This window comes from Herpailurus yagouaroundi, unplaced genomic scaffold (genome assembly GCF_014898765.1).
Source record: "Herpailurus yagouaroundi ecotype Mexico unplaced genomic scaffold, PumYag 140, whole genome shotgun sequence".
Lineage (NCBI taxonomy): Eukaryota > Metazoa > Chordata > Mammalia > Carnivora > Felidae > Herpailurus > Herpailurus yagouaroundi.
In genome coordinates this window covers 3,298,640-3,312,486 of record NW_024412395.1, presented here as the reverse complement: position 1 = coordinate 3,312,486, position 13,847 = coordinate 3,298,640, and the positions used below count along the sequence as shown (strand labels likewise).

At 39.4% G+C, this 13,847-nt stretch overlaps 1 protein-coding gene across 7 annotated transcripts in view; it reads right to left on the bottom strand.

The window, feature by feature from the left end:
• The window catches only part of IWS1 (interacts with SUPT6H, CTD assembly factor 1), a 50,047-nt gene extending 37,116 nt beyond the window's left edge, over positions 1–12,931 (bottom strand). For 4 of the 7 annotated variants that reach the window (XR_005790179.1, XM_040474748.1, XM_040474743.1 and 1 more), the window contains exons 1-2: positions 12,634–12,930; positions 10,473–10,591 (exon numbers count right to left, since the gene is read on the bottom strand). Coding sequence is in view for 6 of the 7 variants with exons in the window: in XM_040474748.1 (XP_040330682.1) it covers positions 10,473–10,591; positions 12,634–12,667 (153 nt within the window). In the remaining variant the exon portion in view is untranslated. Of the gene's footprint in view, positions 1–10,472; positions 10,592–12,633 lie in introns of all 7 variants that reach the window. The other 3 variants (XM_040474745.1, XM_040474749.1, XM_040474744.1) reach the window with 2 other exon arrangements.
• Between the last annotated feature and the right edge of the window lie 916 nt (positions 12,932–13,847).

Here is a 13,847-nt window from a genome sequence, read left to right as displayed (position 1 = left end):
ACCTCATACCTCCTGCTTACAATCATTCACACTGTAGATCCAAATAATTACCCATAATGAATGATGTGGTCGTTTGTACAAATAGTAACCACACTCCTTATGGACCGAGGCCACAATACTCCAATACGCGTGCACAGAGATGATTAACGTTTTAAAATTACAAAGTAAATGATAAAACTGCCATAAAGCAAATATCAATTTGTAAATTTCAAAGTATATAAACATTAAATAGAAATCCTTGTGAAGAACTAAACTGAGGATACTTGTTTCTTTCTTATCCATTGGAAGAGTCAAATAAAACTGTTGAACATGCATACTAAACTACCAATATAAATTGGTAAAACATTCCAACACCAAGTCACACAGTAAAATATCATGAGGAAATTTCTACAGATTTTCAAAACCATGTTTCACTGGCTCTTAGTTCCAGAAGATACATCTGAAGTCCCCATCTTGGGAATTTGTCAATACATATCACCTTTATTAGTGTGTGAAAGAAACTAAGAAATCCGGCAACAAAATTACACAATGCTGTTAATCCAGTGTAGCTCCTGGAGTGCTGCAAGGCTTTGACTTTGAGAAAACTCCAATTTTACAGCTAGCATTATAATAAAATGTAACTATATACCAGTGTCCTTTGTCTGTCAAAAGATGGTTGACCTTAGAATCAGATAATCAACAAAAGCACTCCTCATGACAAGTGGAAAAAGCAAATTGTACACAAAGCTTAAAAGTTCATAATGATGAAGCAAACTCCTACTCGAGTACTGCCTTCCTCCCCAGGCTCACTTCTGCCCTCTCTCCAACATCAACCAACTGCACCAGCAGTTCCCAAACTTTAGTGTATGTAAGAATCATTTAGGGAGCTTTGGTGAAAAACATACAGATCTTTGTGCTTCTCACCTCCAGATATTAATCCAGTAAGTCTGAAGAAGAGGTCAAAGAATCTGCATTTTGACATCTAATCCCAGTGATTGTAAATGCATGTTAAAATTCTACTGCAGGCACATGGAACTACTAATTTCACTACTGCTACCTTCATGTCTTTACAAATACTGTTCCCCTTGCCTCGAATATTCCCCTCCCACCTTGTCCTTATGATACCTCAAAACCAGGCAAAAACAGCCTCTTCCTGAAGCCTCTCTAGACAGAATGGGCTGTGTGCCACGTAACGAAACAGTTAAGAACACAGACTCCAGAGTCAGAAAGATCTGGGGTCCAAACCCTAGCTCGGCCATTTTCTACTCCGTCCTCTAGGGAATTTTCTTACCTTCTCAAAGCCTCAGTGTTCTCAATCTGATGGAGTTAAGGATGGTATCTATACTAAGAGAGCTGTTTTGAGGATCAAAAGAATGAAAAGTGGTTAGCACAGTGCCTCTAAACTCTCGATAAATGCTACTAGCCATTCATATCAAAATACCTGATTATTTAATTACAAAATATTCACCCTTCAAGACTCAGCCCAAACAGATCATCTGAAATGGCTGAGCTACTTAGCTATTCTTTCCTTCATACCCCCATAGCATCTTCTACCTTTACATCAATGAAAGATGATGTTTACACAATTATCTTTATAACACACTGACCTTAAGATCGGAGACCCGTTTTTAAAAAAAAATCTCTTACTTTCAGTATACACAAGACACTCACACTCACCAAAATGAAACAGAAACCCCATAAAATAATGCTTAACAGGAAAGAACCAACACAAAATTTGTTTCTCCTTAGCTTGGTAGACTAAATGACAAAGCCTGAAACTAACACAAAGAAAGGAAAGGAAAGTATAGATGGAATCTAAAGAACTGGTAAGAAACAGGGTAAACAAGTACAGCAATGGCCAAAAAGAATCTTCTAGCTGCTCTGATGTACTCCCTATAGGAATGCTTTTCTCATACTAGCACAACTTCTCTGTGGAAGGATCCAAACAGTAGCATACTGCCATCTTTATTCAATTCAACATGAGACTTGGCTAATGTGGCTGTCCCCCAACTTCAACAGTAGATGGATATGGGCCCACTATGGTTTGCCTACAGTTAGAAAGCAATGAGAAGCTAGGCTCCATTTCCAAAATTCTTCAATAGTCCCACATTCTATTTCTGTGTGTGAGACCCTCTTCTACCTTTCTACACAGATGAAATCTGTAGGTTTCTGGATATTAAAATACACATTTCCTTCAATGTACTTTTCATGGAACAGAAACCAGCTGACTACAAGCCACAAAGCTAATTTCATGTTGTCCAAGAGAATATTCAAGTAAAACAACAAAAATCAGAACTAGCAACTAGTTATAACTAGGTCACATTTGTACTCATATTTCTTTATTAAAAAATTGTGATTTTGGTGTTAACTATTCAAAGAGATTTTTTTTTTTTAACTTTCCCCTTTCTGCTATATGCTAGAGCACAAAAGGTGGGTGAAGATTCTGAGTTTTCAAAGTGCTCTACAAAGAACAAATATTCTTGATGAAAATTCCACTGATGCTTACATTCCTCTTAGGAACCTAGTCAAAAAAGATGTTAGTAAGTCATAACTGAATTCTATCAAACACTTAAATAGGAATACATACGAATCCTTCTCAAACTCCTCTAAAAAGGAAAAGAGGAGGGTGAGGGAACACTTCCAAACTCATTTTAAGAGGCTAGCATTACCCTGATACCAAAACCAGACAAAGATACTACAAGAAAAGAAAATTACTGGCCAATATTCCTGATGAACACAGGTGCAAAGATCCTTAACAAAACACGAGTAAACCAAATTCAACAGTACCCCATGACCAAATGGTTATTTATTCCAGACATGCAAGGATAGTTCAACAAATCAATCAACACACTACACCATGTTAACAAAATGAAGGCTAAAAATCATATGGCCATCTCAGTAGTTGCAGAAAAACTATTTGACAAAATCCAACATCCACTTATGATAAAAACTCTCAACAAACTGGTAAAGAGGGAACATATCTCAACATAATAAAGGTCATATATAACAGGCTCACAGATGACATCCTACTCAACGAGAAAAGCTGAAAGCATTTTTTCTAAGATCAGGAACAGGACAAGAATGCTCATTCTCGACACTTCTATTCCAAAGTGGTGCAAGTCCTAGCCCCAGTAATTAGGTAAGAAAAAGAAATAAAAGCATCCAAATCAGAAACGAAGAAGCAAAACTGCCATCATTTGCAGATAACATATACAGAAGACCACCAAAAAACTGTTAAAACTAGTCAACGATTTTCGTGAAGCTGCAGGATACAAAATCAATATACAAAATCTGGTGCATGTCTGTACGCTAACAACAAAACCTCAAAAGGAGAAATAAAAACTAATCTCATCAATAATACATCAAAATGAATAAAATACCCAGGAATAAATTTAACCCAAGACATGAAAGACCCAAACACTGAGTACCATTAGACACTGATGAAAGAAACTAAAGACAAAAATGGAAAGATTTGTGCTCATGAATTTGAAAAGTTAATAGTGTTAAAATGCTCATAGTACCCAAAGCAATCTACAGACTCAATGCAATCTCTGTCAAAATTGCAATGGCATTTTTCACAGAAACACAACAAACAATCCTAAAATTTATATGGAACAAAAGAATAGCCAAACAGGCAAAACAATCTTGAGAAAAAACAAGGCAGGAGGTGTCACCCTCCCTGACTTCAATCTGTATTACAAAGCTACAATAATCCAAACAGTATGGTTTTGGCATAAAAAGATACACAGATCAGCAGAACAGAAAAGAGAGCCCAGCAATAAATCCACAAATACATGGTCAATTAATTTATGACAAAGACACCAAGAATACCCAATAAATGACAGTCTCTTTAATAAACGGTACTGGAATGGGCCCCTGGGTGGCTCAGTTGGTTAAGTGTCCATCTCTTGATTTCGGCTCAGGTCATGATCTCATGGTTCGGTTCATGAGATCGAGCCCTACATTGGGCTCTGTGCTGACAGTTTGGAGCCTGTTTGGTATTCTTTCTCTCCCCCTCTCTGTGCCCCTCCCCGGCGCACCCACCCCCCCCCCCCCCCCCCGACTCCCAAATAAAGAAATAAACATTTTTAAAAAAATTAAAATAAATGGTCCTGGGAAAACTGGACCCCTATCTTTCACCATACATAAATTTCCATTTAAAATGGATTGAAGACTTAAATTTAAGATTGTACACCATAAAACTCCTAGAAAAAAAATAGAGGATAGGCTCTTTGACATCAGCCTTTGTGATGATTTTTTGGATTTGACACCAAGAGCAACAATGAACAAGTGGGACTACATCAAACTAAGAAGCTTCTGCATAAGAAAAAAAACTATCAACAAAATGAAAAGACAACCTAAGGAACTGAATAAAATACATGCAAAACATATATCTGAGAGGTGCCTGGTGTCGACTCTTTATCTTGGGGTCGTTGAGTTCAAGCTACCTGTTGGGTATAGAGCCTACATAAAAAACCACATATCTGATATATACAAAGAACTGACACAACTCAACAGCAAAAAATACCCAATCCAATTAAAAAATAGGCAGAAGAGCTGAATATTTTTCTAAAGAAGACATACAAATGGTCAGCAAGTTCATGAAGAGGAGTTCAATATCACTAATCATTAAGGAAATGTACATCAAAACCACAATGATATATCACCTCACACCTATTACAATGAATGTCATAAAAAGACAAGATATAACAAGTGCTGGCAAGGATGTACATTCTTGGTGGGAACATAAGTTGGTGCAGCCACTATGGGAAACAGTATGGTGGTTCCTCAAAAAACAGACCACATGATCTAGCAACCCCACCTCTGGACATATATCCAAAAGAAATGAAAGAAAAGAAGATACTGAAGAGATACCTGCACTCCTACATTTACTGCTACATTATTCACTAGAGCCAAAATATGGAAACCATCTAAGTGTCCATTAACAGATAAATGGATACCAGAGCACCTGGTGGCTCAGTGGATTAAACATCCATCCAAACTCTTGATTTTGGCTCAGGTCTTGATATCACAGAGGTGAGACTGAGCCCTGCATTGGGGTCTGCACTGAGTGTGGAAGATTCTCTTTGCCTCACCTTCTGCCCTCCCCAACTAACTAGTGGCTCTCAAAAAAACAAACAGAAGAACGGATAAAGAAAATATATATAAATATATATTATATACGTATGTATATACACACCATGGGATATTCAGCCACAGGAAAGAAGGAAAAACTGCCACTCGTGACAACATAGGTGGCCCTTGAAGGTGTTATGCTAAGTAAAATAAGTTAGAGAAAGATAATCATTGCATGGTATCACTTGTATGTGGAATCTTTAAAAAAAAAAAAAAAGTCATACTCAGAGAAACAAGGTAGGAAAGTAGTTGTCAAAGGTTCAGTGAGCAAGTGGAATGGGGAGATAAAAGAATACAAACTTTCAGCTATAAGATGAATAAGATCTGGGGATCTAACACATAACATGGTGACTGTAACTGAGGACTCCATCCTGTAACTGAAATCTGCTATTGTAGAACTTAAACGTACTCACCAAAATAAAGATAAATATGTGAATGACAAATATGTTAAAAAAGACATGACTACAGAAAAAACACAGTAAAATGGCAGACTCCAACTCCCTTAAAAACATTAGATTGTAAACGGATTAAACAAGCCAATCAAAAGATAGAAACTGGATTTAAAAAAAGATCCAACTACATGTTGTCTACAGGAGACACACTGTAGAATCAAAGACAGATTGTACATTCTTCTCAAGTGCACATGAAACATTCTCCAGGACAAACCATACACCAGGCCACGAAACAAACCTCAATGAATTTAAAAAGATAGATATTATTATACAGAGTAGCTCTCACACCACAATGCAATCAGAATAGGAAAAATGGTAGCAATCTGAATATGAAAATAAAACAATTCCACTTACCAAGAATTAAAGAGAATAACACACTTAGGAATAAATTTTAAAAAGAAACACAACATTTGTACACTGAAAATTACAATGCAGTGTCAAAAGAAACTGAAATTTAAAACACCCTATATTCATGGATCTACATTGTCAAGATGACAACACTACCCAAACCCATCAACTCAATGCAATCCCTAATAGGACCCCAGCTCCCTTCCCTGCAGAAATTGACAAGCTGATTCTAAAATACATATGTAATGGGAAGCCTGGGTGGCTCAGTCGGTTAAGTGTCCAACTTTGGCCCAGGTCATGATCTAACAGTTCCGTTGGTTCAAGCCCGTTGGGCTCTGTGCTGACAGCTTAGAGCCTGGAGCTTGCTTCAGATTTGGTGTTTCCCTCTCTCTCTCTCTCTCTCTCAAAAATAAACATTAATAAAAAAAATTTTTTTAAATAAAATACATATGTAATTGCAAGGGACCCAGAAGAGATAAAATGTTAGAAAAGAACAAAGTAGCATTCACACTCCTTGATTTCAAAACTTACTCAAGGTACTATGGTATTGGTGTAAGTACAGACACAGACATGAATGAATTAGAACTGGAGATCCAGAAATAAACCCTTACATCCATGGCCAACTAATTTTTTTTTTTAAATGTTGATTTTAGAGAGAGAGAGAGCGCGCGCGCCTGAGTGGAGGTGGGGCAGAAAGAGAGGGAGACACAGAATTGCAAGCAGGCTACAGGCTCCAAGCTGCAAGCACAAGCCCCACATGGGGCTCAAACTCACAAACCACGAGATCATGACCTGAGCCGAAGTCGGACGCTTAACCAACGGAGCCACCCAGGAGCCCCTGTAGCCAACTGATTTTTGACAAGGGCACCAAGACCATTCAATGAGGAAAGAAAATTCTCTTCAACAAAAAGTGCTGAGACAACTAGACATCCACAAGCAAAAGAATGGAACCTGACCCTTACCTCATAGAATATACAAAAATTAACTCAAAATCAACCAAAGATCTGTAAGAGCTAAAGTTATAAAACTCTTAAAACATAGGGGTAAATCTTCATGACCTTGGATTTGGCAAAGAATGTTTAGACATGCCACTAAAAACACAAGCAACACAAGGAAAAAAAACCCATAAATTGAACTTCATTAAAATAAGAAACTTTTGTGTGTGAAAGCACACTAAAGTGAAAAGGTAACTCACGTAACAGGAAAAAATATCTGCATATCAGTCACCTAATAAGGGACTGTATCCATACTATTTAAAGAACTCTTACAGCTCAGTAAGAAGAAAAATTGCTCAACTAAAAAATGAATGAGGGATCTGAATGGACATTTCTCCAAGAAGATCCACCTACATAGACACTGAACATCATTACTCTTCAGAGAAATGCAAATTAAAACCACAATGAGATAATACTGCATATCCACTAAGATGTCTATTACCAAGGAGTCAGGTAATAACAAGAGTTGGTAAGGATACAGAGAAATCAGAACCTTCATACACTACTGGTGGGAATGTAAAATGGTGCAGCCAACCTGGAAAACAGCTTGAGGGGTTCTTCAACTGAGAATAAAATTACCATATGGCCCAGTAATTCCACTCCTAGGAACATACCCAAGAGAAATAACATATGTCCACACAAAAACTTCTACATAAATGTTTACAGAAGCACTTCACCTAATAGCCAAAAGGTAAAAACTTAAATGTCCACCAACTGACAAATGGATAAACAAATGTGGTTTATCCATATAAGGGAATGTTATCACAAAAAGTACCAATACAGGGGCGCCTGGGTGGCGCAGTCGGTTAAGCGTCCGACTTCAGCCAGGTCACGATCTCGCGGTCCGTGAGTTCGAGCCCCACGTCGGGCTCTGGGCTGATGGCTCAGAGCCTGGAGCCTGTTTCCAATTCTGTGTCTCCCTCTCTCTCTCTGCCCCTCCCCTGTTCATGCTCTGTCTCTCTCTGTCCCAAAAATAAATAAACGTTGAAAAAAAAAATTAAAAAAAAAAAAGTACCAATACATGCTACAATATATATATATGGATATGCTATATACATATACCCAACATATATGGTTTACAACAAACCTTGAAAATACCATGTTTAGTAAAAGAGCCAATCACAAAAGACTGCATATTATATATTTTCATTCATATGAAATGTCCAGAACAGGGAAGAATGGGGGCAGGGAGTGATAAGCTGGTAACAGCTATAGGGTTTCATTTTCAAGTGATAAAAATACTCTAAAATGGACTACGGTGATGGCTGCACTACTGTGAATATACTAAAGACCCTTGAATTGCATATTTTGAATGTGTGAACTGTATGGTATGTAAATTTATCTCAATAAGTGGTTTTTAAAAAAAGACAAGTAGTAGTTTTCAAGATCAGAGGATGCAGAAAAAACCAAAATGAACAAAATACCAAAATTTTAAAAATAGGGTAAGTATTACTGATTTTTCCTTTATTTTTTTTTTTTAATGTTTGTTTATTTTTCAGAGAGAGAGCAAGAGAGGACAAGTGGGAGAGGGGCATAGAGAAAAGAGAGGGACACAGAATCCAAAGCAGGCTCCAGGCTGAGCTGTCAGTGCAGAGCCTGATGCAGGGCTCAAACCCATGAACCATGAGATCATGACCTGAGCCAAAGTCGGGTGCTTAACTAGCTGAGCCACCCAGGAGCCCCCGATTTTTCCTTTGGTCTCAGGATCTTCTTTAAGCTTTAATATAGTTCCCAAATTTTTAACATGCACATTTATTTAGAATCCAGTTGATTACAAAATGTAGTTGAAGATGCTTAAAGGTAAGCCTACATTACATTTATAACTAAAGCACGAAGCCATGAGCCAATCTTCTCATGCTAGTTTCCAAAGTGGAAACCTTAATGAGAAGCTACACACTAAATAAACTGTAACAACGTTTACATTATCAAGTAGTTTCTACGTATCAATCAATACATTATTAGAATTTAGTCTAAATGCGTAGGAGCATACAAAAAACTGAGGGGCATCATAACCACTAAAAAACTAAACATAACTAAAAGATAAGCCTTTCTCCCAGTCCATTTAGCCTCTCATCTTGAGTGCCCCCTACTTACCCCGCCCCTCTGGCTCCTTGGTGTTCCTTGAAGACATCAAGCACATTCACACCTTAGGGTCTTTGCCTGGAATGCTGTGTGTGTGTGTGTGTGTGTGTGTGTGTGTGTGTGTGTGTGTTCTCTACACAGCCATGTGGATATTCCTTTACCACCCTTCACGCCTTGATCTGAAAGTCACTTTCTTAATAAGGCTTACATGTACCTCCCTATTGAACAACAAAACCTGCCTTCTATTCTGGCACCCTTCACCTTGCTCTAATATTCTTCTTTCTCCACAGCACTTATCATCTCTTAACAAACTGCACATTTTAAAAAAATGAATACTGTTTAAAGTTTTTATTTTGAAAGAGAGAGAGCACACATGCACACACAAGGCGAGGGGCAGAGAGAGAATCCCAAGCAGGCTCTGCACTGTCAGCACGGAGCTTTGACATAGGGCACGATCCCATGAACCATGAGATCATGACCTGAGCCAAAATCAAGAGTCAGATGCTTAACCAACTGAGCCACCCAGGTGCCCCCAAAATGAATACTGTTTAATGTCTTTCTCCCCCTACTGAAAAATAAATCTAAGAAGAGAAGCATTTTGGTGATGATGAGACCTCATTTAGTCCCAGGTAGGTCAAAAGAGCCTGACACATAATGGGTGCTCAATAAATATTTGTTATATATATAAATACACTAATGACATTATTAAAGGACAGAATCAATAATACAATCTCAAAACTGGACAATTTTCCATTCTTCTGTAATCAAGCAAAATATATGCCAAATGAACTCCTTAAAAAAAAAAAATTTGGTCATCTTATCATTCCCATGAGTTTCAGTTTGTGTTTAACAAAAACTTATAACAAACTTATTGTAAACTGTCTCAACTTTATTAACACTGTATAGTACAGACTGTATAACCAGGGAAGCAAATTAAATAGTTTTAAAAATATTTATTAGGCCAAATATATTGAAATGCTACATGTAAGATCCAATACAACTCTGTATTATGCAAAAACAGCTTTTTAAATTATATTTGCTTGTCAAATGCATTCTATGCTGGAAAAGTTCAGATTGAGAAAGTCAAATCCCAATGGATGATGAGAACCCCATTAACTTTCTATTTCAACTGGCATCTCTTCAGCTTGTAAATGCTCACTGCCCCCCTAAGACATCATTTTGGGAATGGGGAGGCCTAGTCAAATATCAAAGGCCCTGGCTCATTTTCTGAATCAATATGCACATTTGAAAACTGCCTAATATCTGAAAGGGGATCCAATCAGAAATTATTTCCCTGTGATTTCCTACCAAACCAGACTATCCCTGTTTATTTTTAAAGCAGTTCTCTATTAATTTAAAACCCTTTACTCCCAGGGTTTGAAGCCTATACCACGTGACAGGAGCTCTACAACTCCTAAATAAAACATGTCTCACAGAATGCAAGGGAAAAGCCTCCCCAAAGATGTTGTTTAGCCAATACCTCTGAATGACGTTCTACACTTCCAGTGTCTGATCCAGAGTGTTGCTCATTTACATCATCCTCAACGTCTGACCCTGAATCCCGTTCATCCTGTACTGGGGTAGCGCCACCATCATCTGCTTAAAAATAAAACAAAAACCCACTTAAGGTGTAAGATGGAGAACATCTACAACCGAAATGAACACAATGCATCAAGAGTAATGTAAGAGCAAAGGTTACCACTGACGAAGCATAACTAATGAGACTAATGTTGAGAACAAAGCAAAAGTATAATGCTTACATAAACGCCATCAGAACGTGTATTGTGACGCATGTGGCAGCAGAAAATACGTCATAAAAGAAACGTGAGGCTGAAGAAACATCACTAAGGGCCAAATCAACAACCTCTAAATAACAGTGTGCTCTTTGACTATCTCAACTTTATGTTAAAAACTGACTCTATTCTCTCCACAGCCCTTACTTACCACCTTCTAATGTACTACACGACTTACCAAGTTATTTTGTTTAATGTGGGTCTTTCCTCACTTGAATGAAAGGGCCAAAAGGGCAAGGATTTTGGTTCACTGCTGAATCCCTGGAGCCCAGAACACTGCTTGGTACAGTACAGTAAATATTTATTTATGAATGAAGAGCACAAGGAACTCCAGTACAGAAACAGTATAAACTCCTTAAAGTAACGCATACACTGTGCTATTGCAAAATGGTAAAAATGAGTTGCTACCTACCTTTACCCAATACTTTAAAAACAAAGTAAAATTGTATTGTGAGAGGGATTTAGGGCTGTTGGAGAATATGGGAAGACTCGGTTAGAAGTTTAATAAAAATAAACAAAACCTCAAAAATGAAACAGTCAACTACAGGAAAACCAAAAAAGTTGTATAAGAATGAAATCACTATCATACTAATGAGCTACTCTACTTGGCTAAGGAGTAAAGAATATTTACAGTCAAATTACAAACAATTAATCTGAAATGTAACGAACAATTATGCTACACTAGTGAGAGTGTGGGGAAGAGGGCACATAAGAGGCTAAAATCCTGTCCTAGCACAATAAGAAATCATTATGGAATACCTAAAAATGATGCAACAAGAAAGAGCACAAGTTAAGAATATGGAGATAAATATTTTTTAAAGTATGAAAAATCAGGGAACTGTTAATTTTTTTCAAGTCTTCTATAGCACTTAGTTCATATACATGTATTACATGTACTTCCTTACTTGAAAAATAATTTAAAAGTAATTTAGAACGAACTGAAAACACCAGGCAAACATTTTAGGCAAAACAGCAGTGCATGCCTGGAAACGCGTTTGTAGTCCTACTACTATTCGCTATCATACGTATGGAATCGAAGCGAACTCGAAACAGAAATGAGATTATTAACATTTAGATATTCAGGCACTCCTGACAGAGAATACCTAATGGAACCTGGATGCAAAGTGAAAGGAAACATAACGTTCTTCCCCACTAGATAACTGCCTTATTTGTCTTTCGATCTCCGGTGCCTAGCACAGTGTTAGCAAAGGGGGTGCCCAGTGTTTACCGAATAAACAGGACGAGGAAGGAGATCAAACTTAAGTGAGGACAAAGAGGAAAGATCTCAAATGAAGTAAAGGCACAAAATCACCAGTGAGTGCCAGTCGTACACGCCTGACCCTAAAATACTTATACAACTCAAACAAAGGTCTTACGTTTTCCTTACTTGGAAACCAATGTTGCAAGCGAGATTAAGCTAGCCCTAACTCCAAGTGAGAAGTCTAGGAAAGATCCCGCACCCCCCCAACGAACCGCTCCCTTCAATTCTCGCAAGACGCAACTCCCGAAAAAAGAAAAAAAAAAAAAAAATCCCCTAACAGGAGAGACCTTCCCTAGGATAGGCACACAGAAGCGGTTTTTGTATGAAAGTAGCTTCCCAGTTTCAGCAAAAACCTTCGCCGATTCAGAAGACGGCTCTCCGTCTAGAATCCCCTCTCCAAGGTTCTAACTTCGGGGTCGCAGCAGACCGACGGGCTCTTTGAGCTTCACCTCACTGTCCTCGGAGGGCTCCGTCGGGGAGGGAACCTCTCCAGGGCCTCCCTCCCCTACCCCACGGGGGTGAGAGATCAAGCCCCGCGGAATAACCACTTCGACCCCCCAGCCCTGTCCCCCAAGTCCCTGCCCCACCTGACTGGTCGCCGCTGTAATATTCCGAATCCATGGCAGGCGGGCTCTCGGCGGGGAGTGTCCGCGCCCCGCGCCGCCCCCGTCACCTCCTTCCTGGCGGTGTGAACCCCAATGGCGCGGCCCAGTGCTCAGAGGCTCCCGCTCGACTAGAGGGTTTCGAGGATGAGGAGAATAAAACCGCAGCAGCAGCAGTCGCAAACACTAAATGCCGCGACACAAGAAGCCGCACCCGGCAGGCCAGCAGGCGTGCGGCTCGGCGATCTACTTCCCAGAAACACCTCTGGGGCCAAAATGGCGTCTGCCCACGACCCTCAAAGGGATGCAGCGCGCAGGCGTCGTCCCCTGCCATCTGGCCAATGAAAAGACGCAACGGTAATGACGCACAGCGTGGCCGGAAAGGAGACTCCTGGGTAAATTGAGCGGGCGCTCTGGCTTCAGTTAAATACCTTCCTTTAGAGGGATCGGGTCTGTCCCCCGCGGAGATGTTAATGTTACTTTATTGGTTCTCTTTTCGCGCGCCTTGGTTCAGGATCTTCTGAGTTACGCTTTTGGAAAATGAAGACACGCTACAATTACATCTGCATCCTACGGCCAAATAATCAGGGTTCCCGTCATGCAGCGAGGCGCTTGATTCCCGCCCTTAGTACGGGAAGGAAGTGGCACGTTGCTTTCTGGGACTTGTAGTTCAAAGCCTAGGGAGCTCTGGTGCGTTACTAACTGGCGTGATGGAAAGGGCCGACTTGCAAGTCATCTTTTTTTTCCTTTCTTGTATCTTTAACGACTCAGTTTCCGTCTTAAGAAGCCATTTGGTCAACAATAGGAAGTACAAGTTTTTGCTTCCAGATAGGTCCCCTGATAAAAGACATTGTTAAACTTTACTTGAGTCCCATGCCCTTGGTGAATAGCAATGGTTAAGAAACTTCCTGACTTATCAGTTATCTCGCAACCGCTTACTGTGAAGAACCACTCTTCTGCCTATGACCTAGATAAAACTCACGCTCCACTCTTTCCTGACCCTTTGTTCACCTTTGACAAGGCCAGGTAAAGACCTCCCCTTTTGTCTGAGCCTGCTCATAAGGTCAGACTCAGACCCCGCAACTTCCTGTTCTCTGTTTCATGAATATTTTGCTGAGATTAGAATTCTGCCCTCCCCCCTGAAACTACCTAGACACAGAGATAAGCACTTTTCTGTTCACCTGACTGGAACTTCTGCT